The following is a 20,409-nucleotide window of genomic DNA, read 5'->3' as shown; positions in this document are numbered from 1 at the left end:
GTGTGTGTGTGTGTGTGTGTGTGTGTGTGTGTGGATAAACAGGTGAATGAAGTGTTATTATGAGTTGTTTGAGTGTTGTGAATAAATGATAAGTAGTGTTTTTCTTATATAACGATAAAAAGGGAAAAAAAAAAAATATGAAACACAATCAAATAGAAACGCTAAAAAAAAAAACGCGGAAAAAAAAATAAGAAAAAAATTAAGCCACTACCACCACCACCACCACTACTAACACCCTTCTCTCTTCCCCTTCGCAGGAACTTACGGGAGTGGCCCTCCTGTGGGGTGGCCTCACAGCGGTCCCCCTCTGTACCAAGGCCCTTACTCTGCCCCCAGCCACCTCTCCGTCCTGTTTCCCCGCGTCGTGCCGCCCCACAGAGTCCACCATACCTACCCAGACTACGTGGACTACTCAGAGCCAAGGTACGATAATTGCTGTAGTGGTACGATAGTTTGTTCCGCCAGTTTGAGGTCCATATTCTGAAAGGTTTTGCTCTCTCACCACGACTATTTTCCAAGGCCACAGAAATTATTAGCGGGTTTTTCAAGAGTGTTTCTCCAGTTAATAATGTAAAATTTTGTCACTCTGCCTCTAGAACTGTAAAAATTGGCTTAAAAACGCTTTATTCTCTCACCACGACTATTTTCACACAGAGATGAATAGCGGGGTTTTCAAGAGTGTTTCTCCAGTTAGTAATGTAGAAATCTTGTCACTGCCTCTAGTTATACTCGTAAATCAAGTACATTAAGAAATTTACAGATTTATTTGAAGTCTGTCATTATGAACGTTCCTTACAAGCTTTCCTTCCTTTCCTTCCCCTTCAGTCACCAAGCAAGCCCTCTGGATGACCTAACACTCCGGATAGTTGGTGAGTAGGACGGGAAATGTTCTAGTATTCTTTATTCATATGACCTCTAGCTTCTCTTTGTTGTGTTGTGTTACATTCCCACACTCCTTCAGTCCTCGTCACTCTCCAACCCAGAGGCACGCCAGTTGGTTTCTTTCGTCCTTCCTTTTTCGTTCTTTCGTACTTTTGTGTGTATGAAAGTAAGATATCTTCTAGAGAACTAGCATTCAAGTGGGCCTTTTTTTTTAAGTATTTTGTTGCCCTTGCCTGGCCTCTCTTCTATATAGAAAAAAAAGTCAAGTTACTCTATATATTCATTGATTTATTTGAAGTGCGTCAGTATGAAAATTCCTCTGCATCTCATCCCTTCATCCTCCCCGGCACAGAGGCACAGCGTCGGTATGAAGAGGACTTCTTACTGCTGCGTCGCCTGCTGCAGGAACAACACTACCTGCTGAAGGGCACGCCGCTAGACATCCCGCAGGTCCGTCCCCCAGTCTTCCGCCTCCCGCTCTTCCCTGGCTACGGCACAGAGGAGGAGGAGGAGGAGGAGGAGCATGCCCCCTCTGACGGGCTGCCTGATGAAGGGGACCATGAGACAGACTACGAACACGAGGATGATGGCACCAATATCTTCCTGGACTCTCCCGTGCCAGGACCAGAGTGGGCCATCATTCCTTATCTCCCTGAAGTGCCGGTAGGTCTCACTCACTCATTCACGCACTCACTCATTCGCTCACTTTCACACCGCGTAGTGTAGTGGTTAGCACGCTCGACTCACAATCGAGAGGGCCTGGGTTCGAGTTCCGGGAAGCGGCAAGGCAAATGGGCAAGACTCTTAATGTGTAGGGTCTGTTCACCTAGCAGTAAATAGGTACGGGATGTAACTGGAGGGGTTGTGGCCTCGCTTTCCCGGCGTGTGGAGTGTGTTGTGGTCTCAGTCCTACCTGATGATCGGTCTATGAGCTCTGAGCTCGCTCCGTAATGGGGAAGACTGGTTGGGCGACCGTGGTGAACTTACTCACGTACGCGCGCACTCACTCATTTAATCACACCCGGATTCACTCACTCACTCACACACGCATGCACTCACTCACTCAATTTCAATCAATATGAATTAATGTCTGTTTGTAAGTAAAGATAGCAATACATGATTACTTACTTACTTATTTACAAACAGTTGTGCTTCTTTTCATTTCCTTTTTTCATGACTCGTGTTTATGAATTTACCGAGTTAGTTTCCTCCATAAGGCCTCAGTAGTGCCTCCCTTCACCTACCACTCTCCTCCATCCCTCCACCAGGACGCGGATGACCTCCCTGACAACTACAACAACGAAACACACGCCATCCACATTGTGAACGGCTCCCGCGTGGAAGTCAACACCACAACCAACAAGGAAACGGGCGATTCCATAACCACCTTTTTCCACACTGAGGTGAGTGCAGGACAGGAAGAAATAGGAAGAAAATGGATGATGGTGTGGTGGTGGTGGTGGTGGTGGTGGTGGTGGTGGTTCTGTCTTCCTGTATTATATTTATTCATTTATTGTTTGTTTTTCTCTCAAGTGTGTATCTGTATTTAAAAACGTGGGTATTTATGTATTTTCGTTCTTCATTTCTCCTCTCTCACGTTTCTTATTTATTTCTTCTTTCTCCTCCTCCTTCTCCTTTTCCTCCTCGTCCTCCTCCTCCTATTCTCCTTCCTTTTATTTCCGCCTATTCGTGTCATTGTCATTCATTCACTCACTCACTCTCTCACTCACTCACTAAATTCTTCCCTCACTCACTCACACCCTCCCTCCCTCCTTCCCTCTCTCCCTCCTTCCCTCCCTTCCTCCTTCCCTCACTCACTAAACTCACTAAATTCTTCTCTCTCTCTCTCTCTCTCTCTCTCTCTCTCTCTCTCTCTCTCTCTCTCTCTCTCTCTCTCACTCACTCACTCACTCCATTCTTCCCACAGGTGATCAACATTCTCCCTGATGAGGACCCGAAGGAGAAGGAACTCGAGGAAGCTGCGACTGAGGAACCAACGCCCTTCACCACCAAACCAGAGGAGGAAGAGGTCCCCACGACACAGGTAAGGCGTGTGTGTGTGTGTGTGTGTGTGTGTGTGGAACCATGCGTGTTTTGGGGTTCGAGGGGTCTCTAAGTGCACGGGTTCGAATCCTGTCCACGGTCCGAGTGTAGGTTGGGCTTCCTCACTCGAGATAGGAGGTACCCCAAAAGTATCCCCTTTAGCCCAGAAATTCCCGTGAAAAGCCTACATGGTATAAAAAAAAAGTATATTAAGACTAACAGACAGGACGAAAAAAAAAAAAAAAAAGTATGTAGTGTGTGTTGGTGCGCATTTGCCTCATTATACAAGACCTTTTTAGTGTTAATGTTAAGAGGCAAACTAGAGTAAGAGAAACAAACAAGGTCCATATTGAGGAACGATTTGCTCTCTCACCACGACTGTTTTCCAAGATCACATGGATGATTAGCGGGGTTTTCAAGTGTTTCTCCAGTTAATAATGTAGAAATCTTGTCACTGCCTCTAGAAACGTAAAAACACCTTAAAACTCGTGGAAATTTAGATAAAACCTTTTGAAATAGTAGAGGTGGCGTGTAGAAGTGTTTGAGAATACGAGCACAAGAGAAATAAAAGACACAATGAGATGCTTCTGCCACCCTCAAAAAAAGACTAAATGAACCAACCAAAATTACGAAAAGGAGGAAGAGAAGAAAGACACCAAGAACCAGAACACACAACTTTTGGCGCAACACAGCATATTTAATCCCTTCAGTACTGAGATGCATTTTTACTTTGAGTTTTGGGTAGGATTAGACGATTTTATTGACATTGGGAAGGGTCTATGGAGGTCAGAAGATTAATGGCCAGAGTCTTCACTATTTTAATCCCCACATAAATTTTTGAAGATGTACAAAATCACCAAATAGTGACTAAAATAAATATGAAAACGCGTCATAATACTGAAGGGAGGAGGAGGAGGAGGAGGAGGAGGAGGAGGAGAGAAAGAGAAAGCATCGCCCCTGTGTCGCTAACTCAGTCTTTCCCCACACAGCAGCCTGAGGAACCACCTGCAGAAGAGGACACGATAAACGAAGTGCCGCCCTTCAACTTCCCAATCCCATCCGCTGAACTGATAGCAGAGGAGGTCAGTAGTAACCCTTGAGCCGCGCCACGCTACTGCTGGTGGAGAGGGGCGCCCACTGCCCATCCCCGCCCACACACACACGCACACGCCACAACCACAGACGCACGCACGCTCGCTCGCATGCACGCCTTCTCTATACAAAGCAATGTATTGAGGCAAGGCAGGCATCCAAATATGTTATGTGCTTATGAAACTAAATGTGTTATGTTTGGCTAGAGTTTCGTGTTCTGATTCTCCTTGATCTCTTTCTTCTCCTTCTCCTCTTCCTTCTTTTTCCTTCTCTTTTCCTTCTCCTCCTCCTCCTTCTCTTCCTCTTTCTCCTCCCCCCTCGTCATTTCATCCGTGAAAGGTTTAAATATCTTGTGTTGTACAAGAGCTGTGTTCTGATTTTTATTTTCTCTTCTCTTCTTCCTCTTCCTTCTCTTCCTTCTCTTTTCCCTCTCTTCCTTCCCCTCTTCCTCTTCCCTCGTCTTATTCATGAAAGGTTGAAATATGCTATGTTGTGTAAGAGCTGTGTGTTCTGGTTCTTATTCTCTCCTTCTTCTCTTCCTCCTCTTCCTTCTCCTTCCATCTCCTCCTCCTCCTTCTCCTGCTTCTCCTCCCTTGTCTTCTTATCTCTTAATATTTTGCAAGAGTTGTGTATTCTGGTTCTTGTTCTCTCTTATTCCTCTTCCTTCTTCTTCCCTCTCCTCTTCTTCCTCCTCCTGCTTCTCCTCCCTCGCAGACTGCTGAGGAGTGAGTGGAGAGATGTGTGGAGGAAGTAATGCACGAGTTCTCTTCAAACAGGCTGTGACATTTCTTGTTTCTTTCCTTTTTTTTTTTTTGTGTGCCAATAAAAAGACAATTGTAAGAGAGATTGTTATCATCATTATTATTATTATTATTATTATTATTATTATTATTATTATTATTATTATCATTATTATTACTATATGAAAAGCTTCCTTGTTTTATTCATTTTTCTTTTCCTTATTCGCGCTTTATTTTATTTTTTTATCATTTCACTATTTATTTATTTTATTTGTTTATTCATTCATCGATTTGTTTTCTTTTCTTTCGCTTATGGTATTTCACTTCCTCCTCCTCCTCCTCCTCCTCCTCCTCCTCCATTTTCTTTCTAACCCTCGCCTTCTTTTATTATGTCCTTTATTAAGTGCCCGCTTGCAATGCCTGTCCTCCCCACACACACACACACACACACACACACACACACACACACACGCCGCTGTATAACCGACCACTGCATTCACTCTATAACGTTGTCCACGCCTTGCCCTGTATAGTGAACACATGATGAGAGAGAGAGAGAGAGAGAGAGAGAGAGAGAGAGAGAGAGAGAGAGAGAGAGAGAGAGAGAGATACTATGACTGGGGTGGGAAAGGCGAGATAATACGTACACACACAAAACAAAAGAAACGAAAAGAAACACATTAGATAACAAAGATCAAGAAAAGATAACAAAAAAAAAATAAAAACAGAGAGAGAGAGAGAGAGAGAGAGAGAGAGAGAGAGAGAGAGAAAGAGAGAGAGAGAGAACCAAACCCAGACCCAGACGCATGATAACATAAGTACTGGTAAAACAGACGAGGCTTCAGAGAAACGCGCCGAACCCTCCCACCACCACCACCAGCAGCAGCAGCAGACCAGTGGCGCTTCGCTCAGCCGCCTACGCAAGTCATCCCCGCGGCGCGCTGGTGAAAGGGAAGGGCCAGAAGGGCAAGGACGTCAAACCCAAGGACCTGAGTGGCGATACCTTAGTGAACCAGCTCTCCCGGGGCACCAAGGAAGGCAAGACAGAGGAACCAGATGCTGAGGTTTTGCTTTAGAGGTACAATATTCCGAAATGCTTTGTTCTCTCACCACGACTGTTTTCCAAGGCCTCGGGGATGATTGGTGGGGTTTTCAAGAGTGTTTATTTTCAGTTAGTAATGTAGAAATGTTGTCACTCTGCCTCTAGAACCGTAAAAAACACCTTAAAAAAACTCGCGTAAATTCAGATATAGACTTTTGAAATAGTTGAGGTGAAGCGCAGAAGTGTTTCAGAATTAGTCTAATTGTTGGGGGATTGTGGAAAGTGACGTGTAAAGGTTCTGAAACGCCTTTTCCCGCTCGTCCACTGTCCAAAGGCTCTATTATAGTTTGAGTGTGGCTGGTTTCTCTAAGTTTTTTTTTTTTAAGGTTCTAGTGATGGATTGATAAGGTTTTTTGGGTTATTAACAGGACAGACGATCTTGAGAATCCCGCGAGTCGTCTGTGTGGCCTTTGGTGGAAATAGTCGTGTTGAGAGCAAAGTGTTTCAGAATACAAGGTGAAGAAAGTAACCACAGTGAAGTGATGGTTCTTTGAATAATACTCGTGTTGGTACTTGAAATAATATATCTTACCTTGGGAGTTGTTTTATTCAATTTGAGTTCAAACTATATATTTTATGGCATTAGAGATTAGTGGAGTCTAAATATTACTTTAAAAAAATATATATATGACAGAAAAAAGAGTGTTATCATCATCCTCTTCTCCTTTGCACACAATTCCTACATCCTCTTCTTTGCTACATACTCTGGCCATCCTACACTGCTGCCTTCTCCCTTACCATCCCTGTATCTTCCTCTTCTCCTTTACACTATTCTTACATCCTCTCCTTCTTTAAATACTCTGGCCATCCTACACCACAACCTTCTCTACCATCCCTCTTCCTTCCTCTCTACACACCATTCCTACACCCTTTCGTCCTTTACATACTCTGGCCATCCTTCACCACTGCCCTCTCCGTCTCACTCAGCCTTCTAACCAAGTCCTTGTACTCTGCCCACTTGGATATCTTCTCAAACAACCAGGGCCCGTAATTCTTGGTGGTGGGGTCTTGAAGGGTCTCCCCAGGCAGGGCCACGTTCACGTTGGCATCAAATCGAGGCTCCAGGAAGAACGGAACGGAGAACCTGGTGGGGAAACAGTGTAGGTATAGTAATGTATAGGAAGATATAGAAAGGATGGGAAGGAGGAAGAGACAAAAGAAGAAAAACAGCGGATGATTAGCAATGTATGGGAAGCTATAAGAATGAGGATGGGAGAGCCTGGTGAATATATATATAGGAAAGAGGAGGAGGAGGAGGAGGAGGAGGAGGAGGAGGAGAGGAAGAAGTTGTAAGCTGTTGGAGATAGTGTAGGTAGATATAGTAATGTAAGGAAACGTGTAGGAATGAAGATAGGAAGAAGGAGGAGGAGGGGAAAGAGGAGGAAGTTGCAAGTTGGTGGAGAGAGGAAGAGTGCATGTAGTAATGAATGGGAAGGTATAGGAAGGATAATCTCGCAAAAATACACACAGCAATCATTTTTTCCCCAGAACACACACACACACACACACACACACACACACACACACACACACACACACACACACACACACACACACACACACACACACACACACACACACATCAAAGCTATCTCACTCTATCTCTATCTCTTTATCTCTCCTCATGAGTCTCTTCTAACACCATTTTCTTTCAACATTAATGCAATCACACCTACCCCCCCCCGACACACACACACACACACACACACACACACACACACACACACACACACACACACACACACTTGCACCCCGCAATCACACACACACCTTTCTTCTTACACACACACACACACACACACACACACACACACACACACACACACACACACTTGGAAACTAATAACCACCAAGCGAACACCTGTGATTACCTATCGCCACAGGTATCCACAACTCGGTGCTTGGTGGCTTTGAGCTTGCCTCCCGTGGTGTGCGAGAGAAGGTCCCCAATGTTCATGACGAGGTGGCCTGGTTTGTGAGGCACGTCAATGATAGAGTTGTCCTTCCACCAGCGCACCTGCAAACCTGGGTACTCCTGGAAGGTGGCCAGGAGCGTTACCATGGTTGAGTCGTGATGTTCAGCGGTTTGAATGACTGTGGAAGGAATAGTTCACTTGTTTTAGTGTTGCAAGCTGCTGGAGATAGATAGAAAGTGTGGAGATAGATAATAATGTAAGGAGATAGATAGAAAGAGTGTAAGTAGATGATAATGTAAGGAAACGTATAGGAATGCACGGTGATGTTGAAGGGAAAGAGGGGGAAAGAAACGGTTAGTGTATTGGTAGAGAGGGAAAAAAACTGTTTGAATGACTGTGTGTGGGAGGAAAGGGTGTCTTGTCTTAGAGTTTGGCTGACGTTGAAAGTAAAGAAGGGAGAAAGAAATAGGTCATGTATTGGTAGACGGAGAAAAAGCTGCTTGAATGCCTGTAGAAGAAAGAGTGGTGATTTGTTTTAATGGGGAGGGAAAGATGGCTGGTTTAGTGTAACACGTGGGAGTAAGGAAAAATTGTTTGGGTGATGTTGAAGGGATAGCTGGAGGAAAGGGGAAGGGGGGGGGGAACGGCTTGACTGACTATGGGAAGGAAGGATGACTTGTTTAGTGCAAGAAGTGGGAGTAAAGAAGAACTGTTTGGGTGACTTCGAAGGGAGAGGAAAGAAACGGTTAGTATATTTTAGAAACTCACAGATACTGACAGGGAGCTGCTTGGTTGACTATGGGAGAGAGGGGTGATTTGTTTAGAGATGCTGAAGGGAAAGATGGAAAAAAATGGTTAGTATATTGTAAGAGGAGGAGGAGGAAAGAACTGCTTGAATGACTGTGGGAGAGAAGGAAGACGTACGTTTCATTGTATAGATAGTTGGAGACAGTAACGAGCAAATAGATGAAAGAATAAACGCACAGATAAACAAATAGATAGAGTAACATAGATAGACAAACACAAGTACCACCGCCATTACCACCACCACCACAACAACAACAAACAGAAAAAAAAAAAAATCAAATAAACACAGCCAAAACTAGCATTAAGTCAACCATTCTATTACACAGACACTTCCTTTCCTTCTCTTCACTAAACACAAATAGAAAAGATCAAATGAACACAGCCAAAACCAGCACAAAAGCCACTCTATTACACAAACACTTCCTTTCCTTCTCTTCACTAAACATCTCGACCTTTGACCTTCAACTAACGTACCATAGTCACCGTCACGGGCACTCTCCGGAGGGTTGGGGCGGGCTGGGTAGTGAATGAGGCGCAGGGTGGACAGACTGTTGCTCATGGGGATGAAGATCGGTGTGTAGAAGTCACTAGGAGCCCCGAAACCCTCCGCAATGAGACGAAGGATTTCAATTGAAGCCTCCGTCATGTTGTAGTGGTAGTTTTCCATCCAAACCTGACGGGAAAGGAAGGTTGGAAGGTTGGATGGATGGCTGGATGGTTGGATGGTTGGATGGTTGGATGGTGTCTGTGATGAGTTAGAAGTGTTGTGATATCATGGCTCATATTCTGAAACATTTCCACACTGTAACGCCTTTACTGTTTTCAAAGGTTCTAGTTGATGTGACATGGGTTTTTCAAAGTTTCTTGTTGAAGTGACACGGGTTTTTCAAAGGTTCTAGTTGAAGTAACATGGGTTTTTCAAAGGTTCTTGTTGAAGTGACACGGGTTTTTCAGAGGCTCTAGTTGAAGTGACACGGGTTTTTCAGAGGCTCTAGTTGAAGTGACACGAGTTTTTCTAAAACCTTCATAAAGTGACATGGATTTTTCAAAGTTCTAATTAAAGTGACATGGATTTTTCAAAGGTTCTAGTTGAAGTGACACTGGTTTTTCAAAGGTTCTAGTTGAAGTGACTACTACTACTACTACTACTACTACTACTACTACTACTACTACTACTACTACTACTACTACATACAAAGCTCTCTTACCTTGAAGTGTTTCCCCATCTCCGTGTCTTCCTCTGGCCACTGGTTACCCTCACAGAAAATTCTAGCCGCAACGGAGTCATCTGGCATCTTGGTCCACTCCTCCTTCCGTGGCCCGATTTCAAAGGCTGCAAGAGAGAGGCAGTGGTGGTGGTGGAGGTGGTTGTGGTGGTGGTGTGCCTGACTCTCACCACGACAGTTTTCCAAGGCCACAGAGACAACTAGTCGGGTTTTCAAGACAGTTTGTCCTTTTAATACACTAAAAAATCTTGCAGATCCATCACCAGAACCATACAAATACCCTTAAAAACACGAGTATCTTCAGCTGGAGCCTTTGGAAAGCAGTGATGGTGAAAGAGCAAAGAGTTTGAGGAGATAGCAAAGTTGGAGAAGAACAAATATGAAGGAATACAAAGGTTCAAATAGTGACAAACACCGCGAGGTTTTTACTTGGCTGTTGGGTTTGTCGGGGTGACTGTTCTATTCTCTATTAGTGGGAAAGGCAGGAGGAAGAGAACGAGGAGGAGGAGGAGGAGGAGGAGGAGGAGGAGGAGGAGGAGGAAGGACAATAACAAGAACAAAAAAGGAGGAGGAGCATAGGCAGAAGAACAAGAATAAAAGTGTAGGAGTATGAAGGAGGAGGAGGAGGAGTAAGAGGAAGAACAAGAACAAGAAAAACAAGAACAAGAAGACAAACAACAACTGGAAAAACAAAACAACGGAAAAACAAAACCAAAGACGAAACTGACAACCAAAACCTAAAATAGAGAAAAAAAAAAAAAAAAAACCCAGAGAGACAGAAAGAGAAAGAGACGAAACGAAACGAGCCGAGACGAGAAGAGAAGAGAAGAGACGACAGACGAGAAACCAGACATAAAACCAGAGAGACGAAAATTAAGACCAGAAACGAGATGAGACGAGAAAAAAAAAAAAAAAAAACAGAGAAACGAAAAGCAATACAAGAAACAGAGACCCCAATCCTTTGCAGTACCTTCCTTATGAGACACAGCTCCGGGGATAACAGGGAAGAATCCTCGGTACTCGTAACTGCTCTGAGGATTGAAGGACTTCTTGGAGATGGCCATTTTCTTCTCCATCGGCAGACTGGAGAGTGGGAAGAAGAGTTAATGGGAGACTAAATTAAAGGACTGTGTGAGAGAAGGATGCAATGGAAGACGAAGATAAGAAGAAGCAGTAAAAGAAGATAAAGACTGAATGAGAGAACTATTTAATGGGAAGCTAAATGAGAAGACTGAGAGAGAGAGAGAGGGATGAAGTGGAAGACGAGGGTAAGAAGACGAAATAAGGGAAGATAAAGAAAAAGAGGACTGTGAGAGAGAGAGAGATGCAGAGGAAGACAAGCGGAAGATGAAGTAAAGAAGATAAGGCAGAGAGAGAGAGAGAGAGAGAGAGAGAGAGAGAGAGAGAGAGAGAGAGAGAGAGAGAGAGAGAGAGAGAGAGATGCAGAGGGAAGCAAGAGGAAGACGCAATAAGAAAAAAGAGGAAAGAGAGATGGAGAGGAAGAAGAGGCATAGAAGAAGATTAAGTAGGGAAGATAAAACGGAAAGAAGAAATAAAGAAAGGTGAATGTGAGAAGCAGATAATGGGAGACTAAATGAGAGAACTAAACGAGAAAAACATGCAGAGGAAAACGAAAGGAAGATTAGGTAGAGAAAATAGAGCAAAGAAATTAAGAAGAGATAAAGAAAGACTGAGTGAGAGAAACAGAACAAGACAAACAAGAATACCTGAAGAACAAAATTTGAACTAGACGACAGAAAAAAAAAAAAAGCCAAGGAAAACGGAAGGAAGATAGGTAGAGAAAATAAAGAAAGAAGAGATAAAGAAAGACTGAGTGAGAGAAACAGAACAAGACGAACAAGAATAAAGAGTCTTCCTTACCTGTAGAACCATTTAGTGAGTCTGAGCAGCTCCACCTCGTCGAAGCCCTCCACGCCTTGAGGTAGATGAAGCCCACCGTGGTAAGGGCGTCCCGCAGCTGCTCCACCAGGGCACTCCGCGTGGGCCCCTTCGCCAGCCCGAGGTCGATCACTGGTAGAACCTTCTCGCTATCCTGAAGGTGTAAGTGTGTGTGTGTGTGTGTGTGTGTGTGTGTGTGTGTGTGTGTGTGTGTGTGTGTGTGTGTGTGAAGAAAGAAAGAAAAAGAGTTAGTAAATACAATTATTCCTCAGATCATGAATGTATAAAACTGAAATATATAAGTTACATAATAAATTAAATGCATCTCGCAGTTTCCCTTTACTTTTACCACTAAACTAGCAAACACAAACCTAACCTAACCTAACCTAACCTAACCACCGAGCGAGACAGGGAGCCTTACCATGACGTGCAGGACCAAGATACACAATAACGCCACAAAAAGCAATACGTCCTTCCTTTACGATTGCCGCCTTAACACTGACTGCCGGTTCCTTTATATATTCGTGACCATTGACTCTTCTCCCTCACCGCCACCACCTTCACCTCCCCGTCGCCGCCACAGTCCCACAGATGCTGATTGTAATCTCATGAAAGCAGGTCTGTCCTTGAAATAAATGCAACGTAACGTCTCGGTTCATAAAAAAAGGTTTAGAGGGGTCGGAGATAAGGTTTAATCCCTTCAGTACCATATTAATTCTGGTTACTACATGGTGACTATACACAGCTTCAGAAACTCATGTGCGGGATTAAAAATAGTGAAGACTTTGGTCATTATTCTTCTGACCTCCATAGATCCTTCCCAATGTCAATGAAATGGTGTAATTGTAGCCAAACTGTCTGTCCTTCTGCTTACTATTTGGTGATTTTCTACAGCTTCAGAAACTCATGTGTGGGGGATTAAAAATAGTGAAGATTGTGGTCATTATTCTTCTGACCTCCATAGACCCTTCCTAATGTCAATAAAATGGTCTAATCGCACACAAACCTCAAGGTAAATGTGTGTCCCAGTATTGAAGTGGTTAATATTATGTCTTGTCTTGTCTATTAGAATCGTATTATTTGTTAGGAGAGAGGAAGGACTGTGTTAGCATCTCCTCCTCCTCCTCCTCTTCCTCCTCCTCCTCCTCCTCTTCTTCTTTCCTCTATTACTTCTTGTTTATCAGTTTTTCTTCATCAATAGCTCTTTCTATGTCCTCTTTGAATCTAATGTTTATGGATCTGATACCTTGTGTGTGTGTGTGAGAGAGAGAGAGAGAGAGAGAGAGAGAGAGAGAACAAAATCAGTCAATCAATCTTCGGTCCTCATTTCCTTCTGAGCTCTAAGTACTATCTTTGCTTCGAAGCCCCGAGACAGACAACTCCATACTGTTCCTTTGGCTCCCAGTTGCCCTACAGAACCCGCAGCGTGTCAGAGGTGAAGACTGGACAGCGTGTAAGTGTGTCAAGTGTGCAGCCTCAACTTCTGGTTAACCCTTTCCGATCTGTAAGGGTGACGATTCTAAGGCGACGTGGATGATGTAACTACGAGACACAAGTGAGGTTTGAGAAAAAGGTGTGGTGTTTCCTTATGTTATTACGTGCAGTACTTGATAGAAGGAGCAGCAGCTGACATGCCCAACCGCCCAGCCAGCCCACCAGTCATTTCTCAGCCTGTAGGTGGGGGATGAAGGCTGAGACGCAGCTGTTGTGTCACAACGTAGGTCCATATTCAGAAACGCTTTGTTCTCTCACCACTACTATTTTCCAAGGCCAGAGATAATTAGCGGGATTTTTAAGTGTTTCTCCAGTTAAAAATGTAGAAATCTTGTCGTTCTACCTCTAGAATCGTAAAAATAAAATAAATAAAAAACTCGTGTAAATTTGAATAAAGCTTTTTGAAATAGTGGAGGTGAAGCTCAGAGGCGTTTGAAAATACTCGAGCTGTTATGTCAGACTCAACGAGACACTGCCAAGGGAAAACACCAACTGGTCTTACCTCACTCTCAGATAATGCTTAATATAAAAACACCAAGGTCAAAGGCCATAGAAACTGCAAGTTGTTATTAGCTTGCTCTTTTTGCAGGTGAGATTATTTCCAAGCATGCTTTTTTTTTTTATGTGTGTGTGGTTCAACTCCATCAGTACTGGAGGTATTAAAAGGATCGAAGCGCCGTCAGGGTAACACAAGATCGTAAAAGAAAAGATAGACTGAAATTTAATGAAGGGAAGGGAGAAGATAGATTGGTAAGTGTATTAATCCCTTCAGTACTAGGACGCATTTTTACCATGAATTTTTGGTGTTATTAGACCATTGTATTGACATTAGCAAGGGTTTATGGAGCTCAGAAGATTAATAGCCCCCCTCTTCACTATTACAATCTCCACATGAGTTTCTGAAGCTGTATGAAATCACCAAATAGCAAGCAGAATTGATATAGAAATACCTCGTGGTACTGAAGGGTTTAAAGACACCAGTATCCTCCAGCTTTGAATGATCCTGTTGGCTTCTGTACGGAGTGGCACGCTTCCCTTTGTTGTCCTCAGCCAGTGGCCCTCTTACGTAACCAGATAGGAGGAGGAGGAGGAAAGGAGGAGGTGGTGGTGGTGGTCGAAGAGGATGCTAGAGAAAGGACGACATTACTCTGTAGTCATGAAGCACACACGCAGTCCCAGGTGAGTGCATGACACACACACACACACACACACACACACACACACACACTATTATTTTCTTTATGATTTTGCTCAGGTCACCTTATTCTATCTTTTACCACTTGAATGCGTCCGGTTTTCCTTGTTTCATCTTGATTACTGCCCACTCCACTGCAGGTCGTATTCAGAGACGCCTTGCTCTCTCACCACGACAGTTTTTCTAGGCCACAGAGACATCTAACCGGGTTTTCAAGACAGTTTCTCCTTTTAATAAACTAGAAATCTTGCTAATTCATTCCCAGAACTATAGAAATATTCTTAAAAACACTCATTACTACCAAGACTGACATAAATATCATAAACGCCTTGCTCTCTCACCATGACAGTTTTCCAAGGCTACAGAGACAACTAGCCGAGTTTTCAAGACAGTTTCTCCTTATAGTAATCCAGAAATCTTGCCAATCCATCACCGGTACCATAAAAACATCCTTAAAAACATGAACATCGTTAAGTAAAGCCTTTGGAAAGTAGTGATGGTGAGGGAGCAAAGCGTTTGAGACCACGGCTTTATCATTACCACTCTAATACCTCCTCCTACAGATGCTAACTACTGCAGGTGTACAGTATCACAGTCACCTTGCTTTGCCTTTCACCAGTTGTTGCCAGATTGTTTTGGTTGGCCCCTCATGGCCCCACGGAGCACCCAGTCATCTATCTATTGCTTTGCCCTCTCAACACGTATTTTCAAATTTCTCATAAATGATTAGCCGGGTTTTCAAGAGTGTTTCTCCTCTTAATAACTCTCACATTTCATTAGTTTGTCACTAGAGCTATAGGATTACACTTAATAATTCGTCTAATTTCAACTATAACCTTTTGAAAGTTGTCAAGATAGAGGAAGAAGTGTTGGAGAATACAGCAGATTCAACTTTTTCTATTTATAATCCCCTAAACACAGATGACTACGTTTTCTTTACTCTCACATGGCAAAGAAAATGAGAAAATAGGTGTATGATTCAACATAAACATAAATTTTTTAAGAAACTCCATAATTCTTCTGTTAGATTGTATAATGTATGCCACTGAATTTGAACACTATATCAGCATGTGTATGGGATAATTACGGGGATATATGGACAGTTTCCACACACGTACATTCCTTCACAGTAGCATGAGGCGTGTTGCTAACTTGTTACTAAGATCACCTCGAATACTTTACTTCAACTAGGCTTTAAACCCGGTATTTTCATGATGTCAATACTCAATTCCTCAACTTCAGGTGTAGTTTGTTATCGGGAAATTGTTTTCGTCCGAGGTTTCTTCCTGATGTTTTTTTCACTACTATTCCTCGATCTCTCCTCTCCTATCTCTCTCTTCACTACCTTTCCTCACATCTCTCTTTCTCTTCACTACCTTTCCAATCTCCTCCTCTTCACTACCTTTCCTCTCTCCTCCTCTTCAGTACCTTTCCTCTCTCCTCTTCTTCACTACCTTTCCTCTCTCGTTCTCTTCACTACCTTTCCTCTCTTCTCTTCTCCTATCTTTAAATAATTGATTTGTTATTTGTCTAGTTCTTCCTTCGCTTCTCTCCTCAAACAATAGTCCTATTTGATGTATCTCTTCATTATTACTTTCTCTTTCTCTTTTCTTCTCTTCTAAATTCCAATCTTTGCTTATTTCTATCAATCTATCAGTATTTCCTTCTAAACACCGGCGTCATTAACTCTTCATTATTCATTTCCTTCTCGCCTTCAAATACCGAATCTTTCATGGAGGGGAACAAAATGCAGACTGTAGTTCCTTTCCTCTCTTCTCTTCTAAAATCAATACATTTGCTTAATTCCTTCAATATATTCTTCTCATATAGTCTCGATTTTCTCTGGACACGCGAAGGTTTACGAACAAGTCTTTCCTGAGAAGAGACGCATGCAGGTCGTGTAGTTATTCTCTTCATTCTCTTCTAAAATCGATATATTCAAATAGTTCCTACAGCATTCTTCTCCTGAAACAATAACAGTAGTCTGGGGTTTCTTTTTCTCCTCTCCTAATAGTCTCGATTTCCTCTGGACACGCAAGGTTTTAGAACAATTGTTTTTTTTTTTTTTTTACCTGAGAGAACACCGTTTACTTATTCTCTTCTAAAATCGATATATTCAAATAATTTCTACAGCATTCTCCTCCTTAAACAATAGTCTGGGTGTTCTTGTTTCCCCCTTCAAATAGTCTCGATTTTTTCTGGATACTCAAGGTTTTAGAACAATTTATTTTTTACCTGAGAGGAGACGAGACCGTGTATTTTCTTCTAAAATCGATATATTTAAATAGTTCCTACAGCATTCTCCTTAAACGATAGTGTGGGTTTTCTTTTTCTTTGTGCATAAGGGTTTAGTAACTTTAGTGGGAGCAGCAATGTGTGTGAGAGCAGGCGTGTAGCTACAGTCTGGCAGAGCAGGGGAGCTAGGCTATACGGGCAGCTTCCTCAAGGCGACACACCCTTGTCTGCTGGTGTAGTACCATGTGGGTCACTCTGCGCTCTCTCTCTCTCTCTCTTTCTCTCTCTCTCTGGATTTTTTTTCTTTTATCTTATTAGGGACGCTTTTATGATTTAGTTTTTATTATTGTTGTTATTATTGTGTGTGTGTGTGTGTGTGTGTGTGTGTGTGTGTGTGTGTGTGTGAAACCCCCTTCAGTTGGCCGGATGTCTTTTGTTTATTCTTTTCTCCGTATCTTATCTTTTTTGTGACACAAATTTTCTCTCTCTCTCTCTCTCTCTCTCTCTCTCTCTCTCTCTCTCTCTCTCTCGTTTCATAATCATCTGTCATCGTGGCTGTGTATGGTGTTGATGTGGCATGTGTTGGGTTTAAAGTACAGCCCCAGTCCCCAGTGTTTTGATAATGACAGCACAACGCCACCGTCACTAGGTAAACCCCGTGTCAAGCTATGGGATTGAGGTTACAGCCCGTTACGTCAGTTGCTGTGTTGTGAGAAGGTAGCAACTCTGGGTTAGTAAGATAATATGCTGCCACGTAACACAAGGAACAATATACCATACTCTGAAACTCTTATATGTCCACGCGTCGATTACTTTCAAAAGACTTTCTATGTGGTTATTTGATGTGATGCGGGTGTTCTAGGGAGTGTTTTATGGTTCTATTGGTGGGTTAATAATAGCTGTACGTTAGTAACTGGACAAACACTGTTGCCAACCAAGCGTATCGTCTCTGTCACCTTTGAAAGTAGCCGCGGTGAGAGCTGAACATTCTAAGGATCCATTATCACATTATGCAGACGATAAGTGTCATATTTATTCAGCGAAGGGTTTTCTGTTAACTCAAAGACTTTTTTCGTTCTTGTGATAAGACCTATAACACTGTCCTTTGTTCAGCAGTTAGATAAATTGACACATTAATTGTATCTATCGTTCAACAGTGTTTTAATCTCTTCAGTATACCAGAACGCGTTTTCATACTCATATTTGTCGATTATATATAGCTTCAGAAACATGTTTGGGTTAAAATAGTAAAGACTCTGGCCATTAATCTTCTGAATTCTATAGACTTTCCTAATGCAAATAGAATCGTCTAATTATACCTAAAATATCAAGGTAAAAACGCGGTTAACCCCTTCATTACTGAGTCATTTTCACCATGAGATTTGCGTAAGATAAGACCATTTTATTTACACTACAAACGGTCTATGGAGGTCAGAAGATTAATGGCCAGAGTTTTCACTATTTTAATCTCCACATAAATATCTGAAGCTGTATAAAATCACCAAATAGTAAGCAGAATGAATATAGAAACACGTCATGGTACTGCTGAAGAACATCCGGCAAACTTCCAGCGCCGATTAATTTCAGGTAGTAACTTGCTCTGAGGCGACGGAAAGACTGACCTCATATTGACTTGTTGTGTTTTCTTGCTCCTTCCTTTCACTGACTCGATCCTTAGTGAGTAGCCGTCCGCCATTAACAGCTAGCGGAGGTGGAGCGACTGAGAGCGTAATAGAAAGCTTATAGTAGTGTGGTATGCATTGAGTGTGTTTTGTGGAGGGGGTTTAAATCTCTCTCTCTCTCTCTCTCTCTCTCTCTGTGTGTGTGTACTTATTTACATTTATCAATTTGTATGTTATATTTAGGTCAAGCCCATGATGTCAACAAAAAAATTATTTACCTCTAGATTTTTATGTTACACACACACACACACACACACACACACACACATCTGTGGTAATACATTCCTGTGAAGTGGAATGTGTGTGTGTGTGTGTGTGTGTGTGTGTGTGTGTGTGTGTGTGCCTGCCTGCGCGCGCCCCAAGAAACCATGACACACGAAGCAATCACCACCGCATCACCGTCTAGGTAGGAAATTTTGGTGAGTTCACAGTAAGCGATCAATGTGTCAGGTCAGTGACTGGCGGATAAGTAAGGGAGGAGCCCCGTCTGGCAACACCGCCCCCTGCCCTTGGCGCCCCTAACGCGATCACTTTATTCATGTTTTCAAGGTTATAACTCCTAGTCTTTCCGTCCTTCTTATCGGGAACTACACCATGGGTCTGTATTTCTCCCACGTGCCTTTCAAAAGCCCTGCCTGGACGATCTTAAAGCAAATAAAGTAAGGAGGGAGCACGGGGAAGGGGGGTAGCCCAGCACATATGTTCATGGTAAGGCAAATATTATTGATTCTAATTCCAGAATGATTGCATTGATGGACTGTTTGGCTTAGTTATGTGCACCCAGCCTCATACATTGCCCCAACTCTCTCTCTCTCTCTCTCTCTCTCTCTCTCTCTCTCTCTCTCTCTCTCAGAACAAAATGGGTAATACACCAAGGAAGTGTATGCAATGAAAGCCAGCGTACATGTTTCCAAGCTGCAGTAAATATTGTTGATTCTAACACGGTAACTATTGTTTTCACGCACTGGTTGGGTTAGGTATGTGTTGCTAGCCTCGTTTAGCTCCTCAACCATCTTAGAACGAAAAAAGAAAAACGATATTATTAGAAAAGAAACAGGAAAAGACTCCACCACGTGTTAATTCATGCTGCGGCAAATATTATTGATTCATATTAGAGAAGTGTATGGATGCGCTGGTTGGGAGTTTCACGAGCTACCCCAGATGCCCCAGATATGCGTGATAATGACGTGAACAGCCACTTGCATTCCTAGTCTCTATTTTATCAGTGTCTATTAAGCAGATGTGTGGTGCTTACGAGATAAGCAACTGTTTGTCAACTTTTTTTTTTTTTATCTACACTGCCATGATTCATACATTCGAATGCTGTCTCATGCACATTATGATTTCTCTCTCTCTCTCTCTCTCTCTCTCTCTCTCTCTCTCTCTCTCTCTCTCTCTCTCAATAGATCACGCACTCAACAGGAAAGGTAATACGAAAACCACTATTACTAAGCAACATTATACAACACACACACACACACACACACCTCCGTTCAACTTTATCATTATGTACTATTTTACTATTACTTCCGCAAGACAAATGATCAGACAATGCTAAACTGGAGTGAGTAGGTAATATGATAGAGAAACTCAATTAAGTTTGTAAGCATTCAACATTATTACTATTATATCTACTGCGTTCTATAAGTAACAAGTAGTAAGACGATGAATACTTGACTGGAGGCGTCGTAGTGCCAGTGCCAGAGAAACGGGAAAATTGATGGAGTCTTTTTAAGTATCCCGGCCCAGACTCAGTGCTCCCAGTCCCCTGCATTGATTATTGTGGCCAGACAAGGTGCGGCAGGCAGGACGCTCGCCCGCCTCACGTGGTCTGCCCGCCGCGTGTTCCACCACCTCTTGTGTCGCCGACGTCAAGCAGCTACGGCTTCCTATCTCCCTCTCTCCTCCTCTCTCCCTCTCCCTCTTCCTCTTCCTCCTCCCCGCTTACTTTTTTTTCTTATTTTTTTTTTCCAGATTAGCTGTTATCTGTTAATCCTCTTACTTCTTTTCCATGCTGATAAACTAATATTTCCTGTTCAGCATCTTTTTTTCTTTTCCCGTTTCTTTTTTTTTCACACATTTCCAGTGTAGCCTTT

General features: G+C 42.8%; 2 protein-coding genes across 4 annotated transcripts in view; one reads left to right on the top strand and one right to left on the bottom strand.

Annotated features, from left to right (window-relative positions):
• The window catches only part of LOC123501237, an 8,220-nt gene extending 1,825 nt beyond the window's left edge, over window positions 1–6,395 (top strand). The window contains exons 2-8 of one of the 3 annotated variants that reach the window (XM_045249956.1): window positions 258–423; window positions 826–869; window positions 1,235–1,545; window positions 2,151–2,285; window positions 2,810–2,926; window positions 3,918–4,007; window positions 5,591–6,395. In XM_045249956.1, coding sequence (XP_045105891.1) covers window positions 258–423; window positions 826–869; window positions 1,235–1,545; window positions 2,151–2,285; window positions 2,810–2,926; window positions 3,918–4,007; window positions 5,591–5,833 — 1,106 coding nt within the window. In that variant the 3' untranslated portion in view covers window positions 5,834–6,395. Of the gene's footprint in view, window positions 1–257; window positions 424–825; window positions 870–1,234; window positions 1,546–2,150; window positions 2,286–2,809; window positions 2,927–3,914; window positions 4,225–5,590 lie in introns of those variants that run through there. The other 2 variants (XM_045249955.1, XM_045249957.1) reach the window with 2 other exon arrangements.
• Window positions 6,395–13,434, bottom strand: LOC123501465 (2-oxoglutarate-dependent dioxygenase tropC-like). The gene is given in 8 exon segments (XM_045250300.1): window positions 6,395–6,943; window positions 7,731–7,953; window positions 9,057–9,255; window positions 9,791–9,915; window positions 10,779–10,891; window positions 11,690–11,747; window positions 11,750–11,861; window positions 13,339–13,434. Coding segments are annotated over 8 exon segments (1,131 nt in total). The 3' UTR covers window positions 6,395–6,738.
• Window positions 13,435–20,409: the final 6,975 nt, after the last annotated feature.

The sequence above is a fragment of the Portunus trituberculatus genome, chromosome 9 (assembly GCF_017591435.1).
Source record: "Portunus trituberculatus isolate SZX2019 chromosome 9, ASM1759143v1, whole genome shotgun sequence".
In the NCBI taxonomy this organism is placed as follows: domain Eukaryota; kingdom Metazoa; phylum Arthropoda; class Malacostraca; order Decapoda; family Portunidae; genus Portunus; species Portunus trituberculatus.
This window is presented reverse-complemented; position numbering and strand designations above follow the sequence as displayed.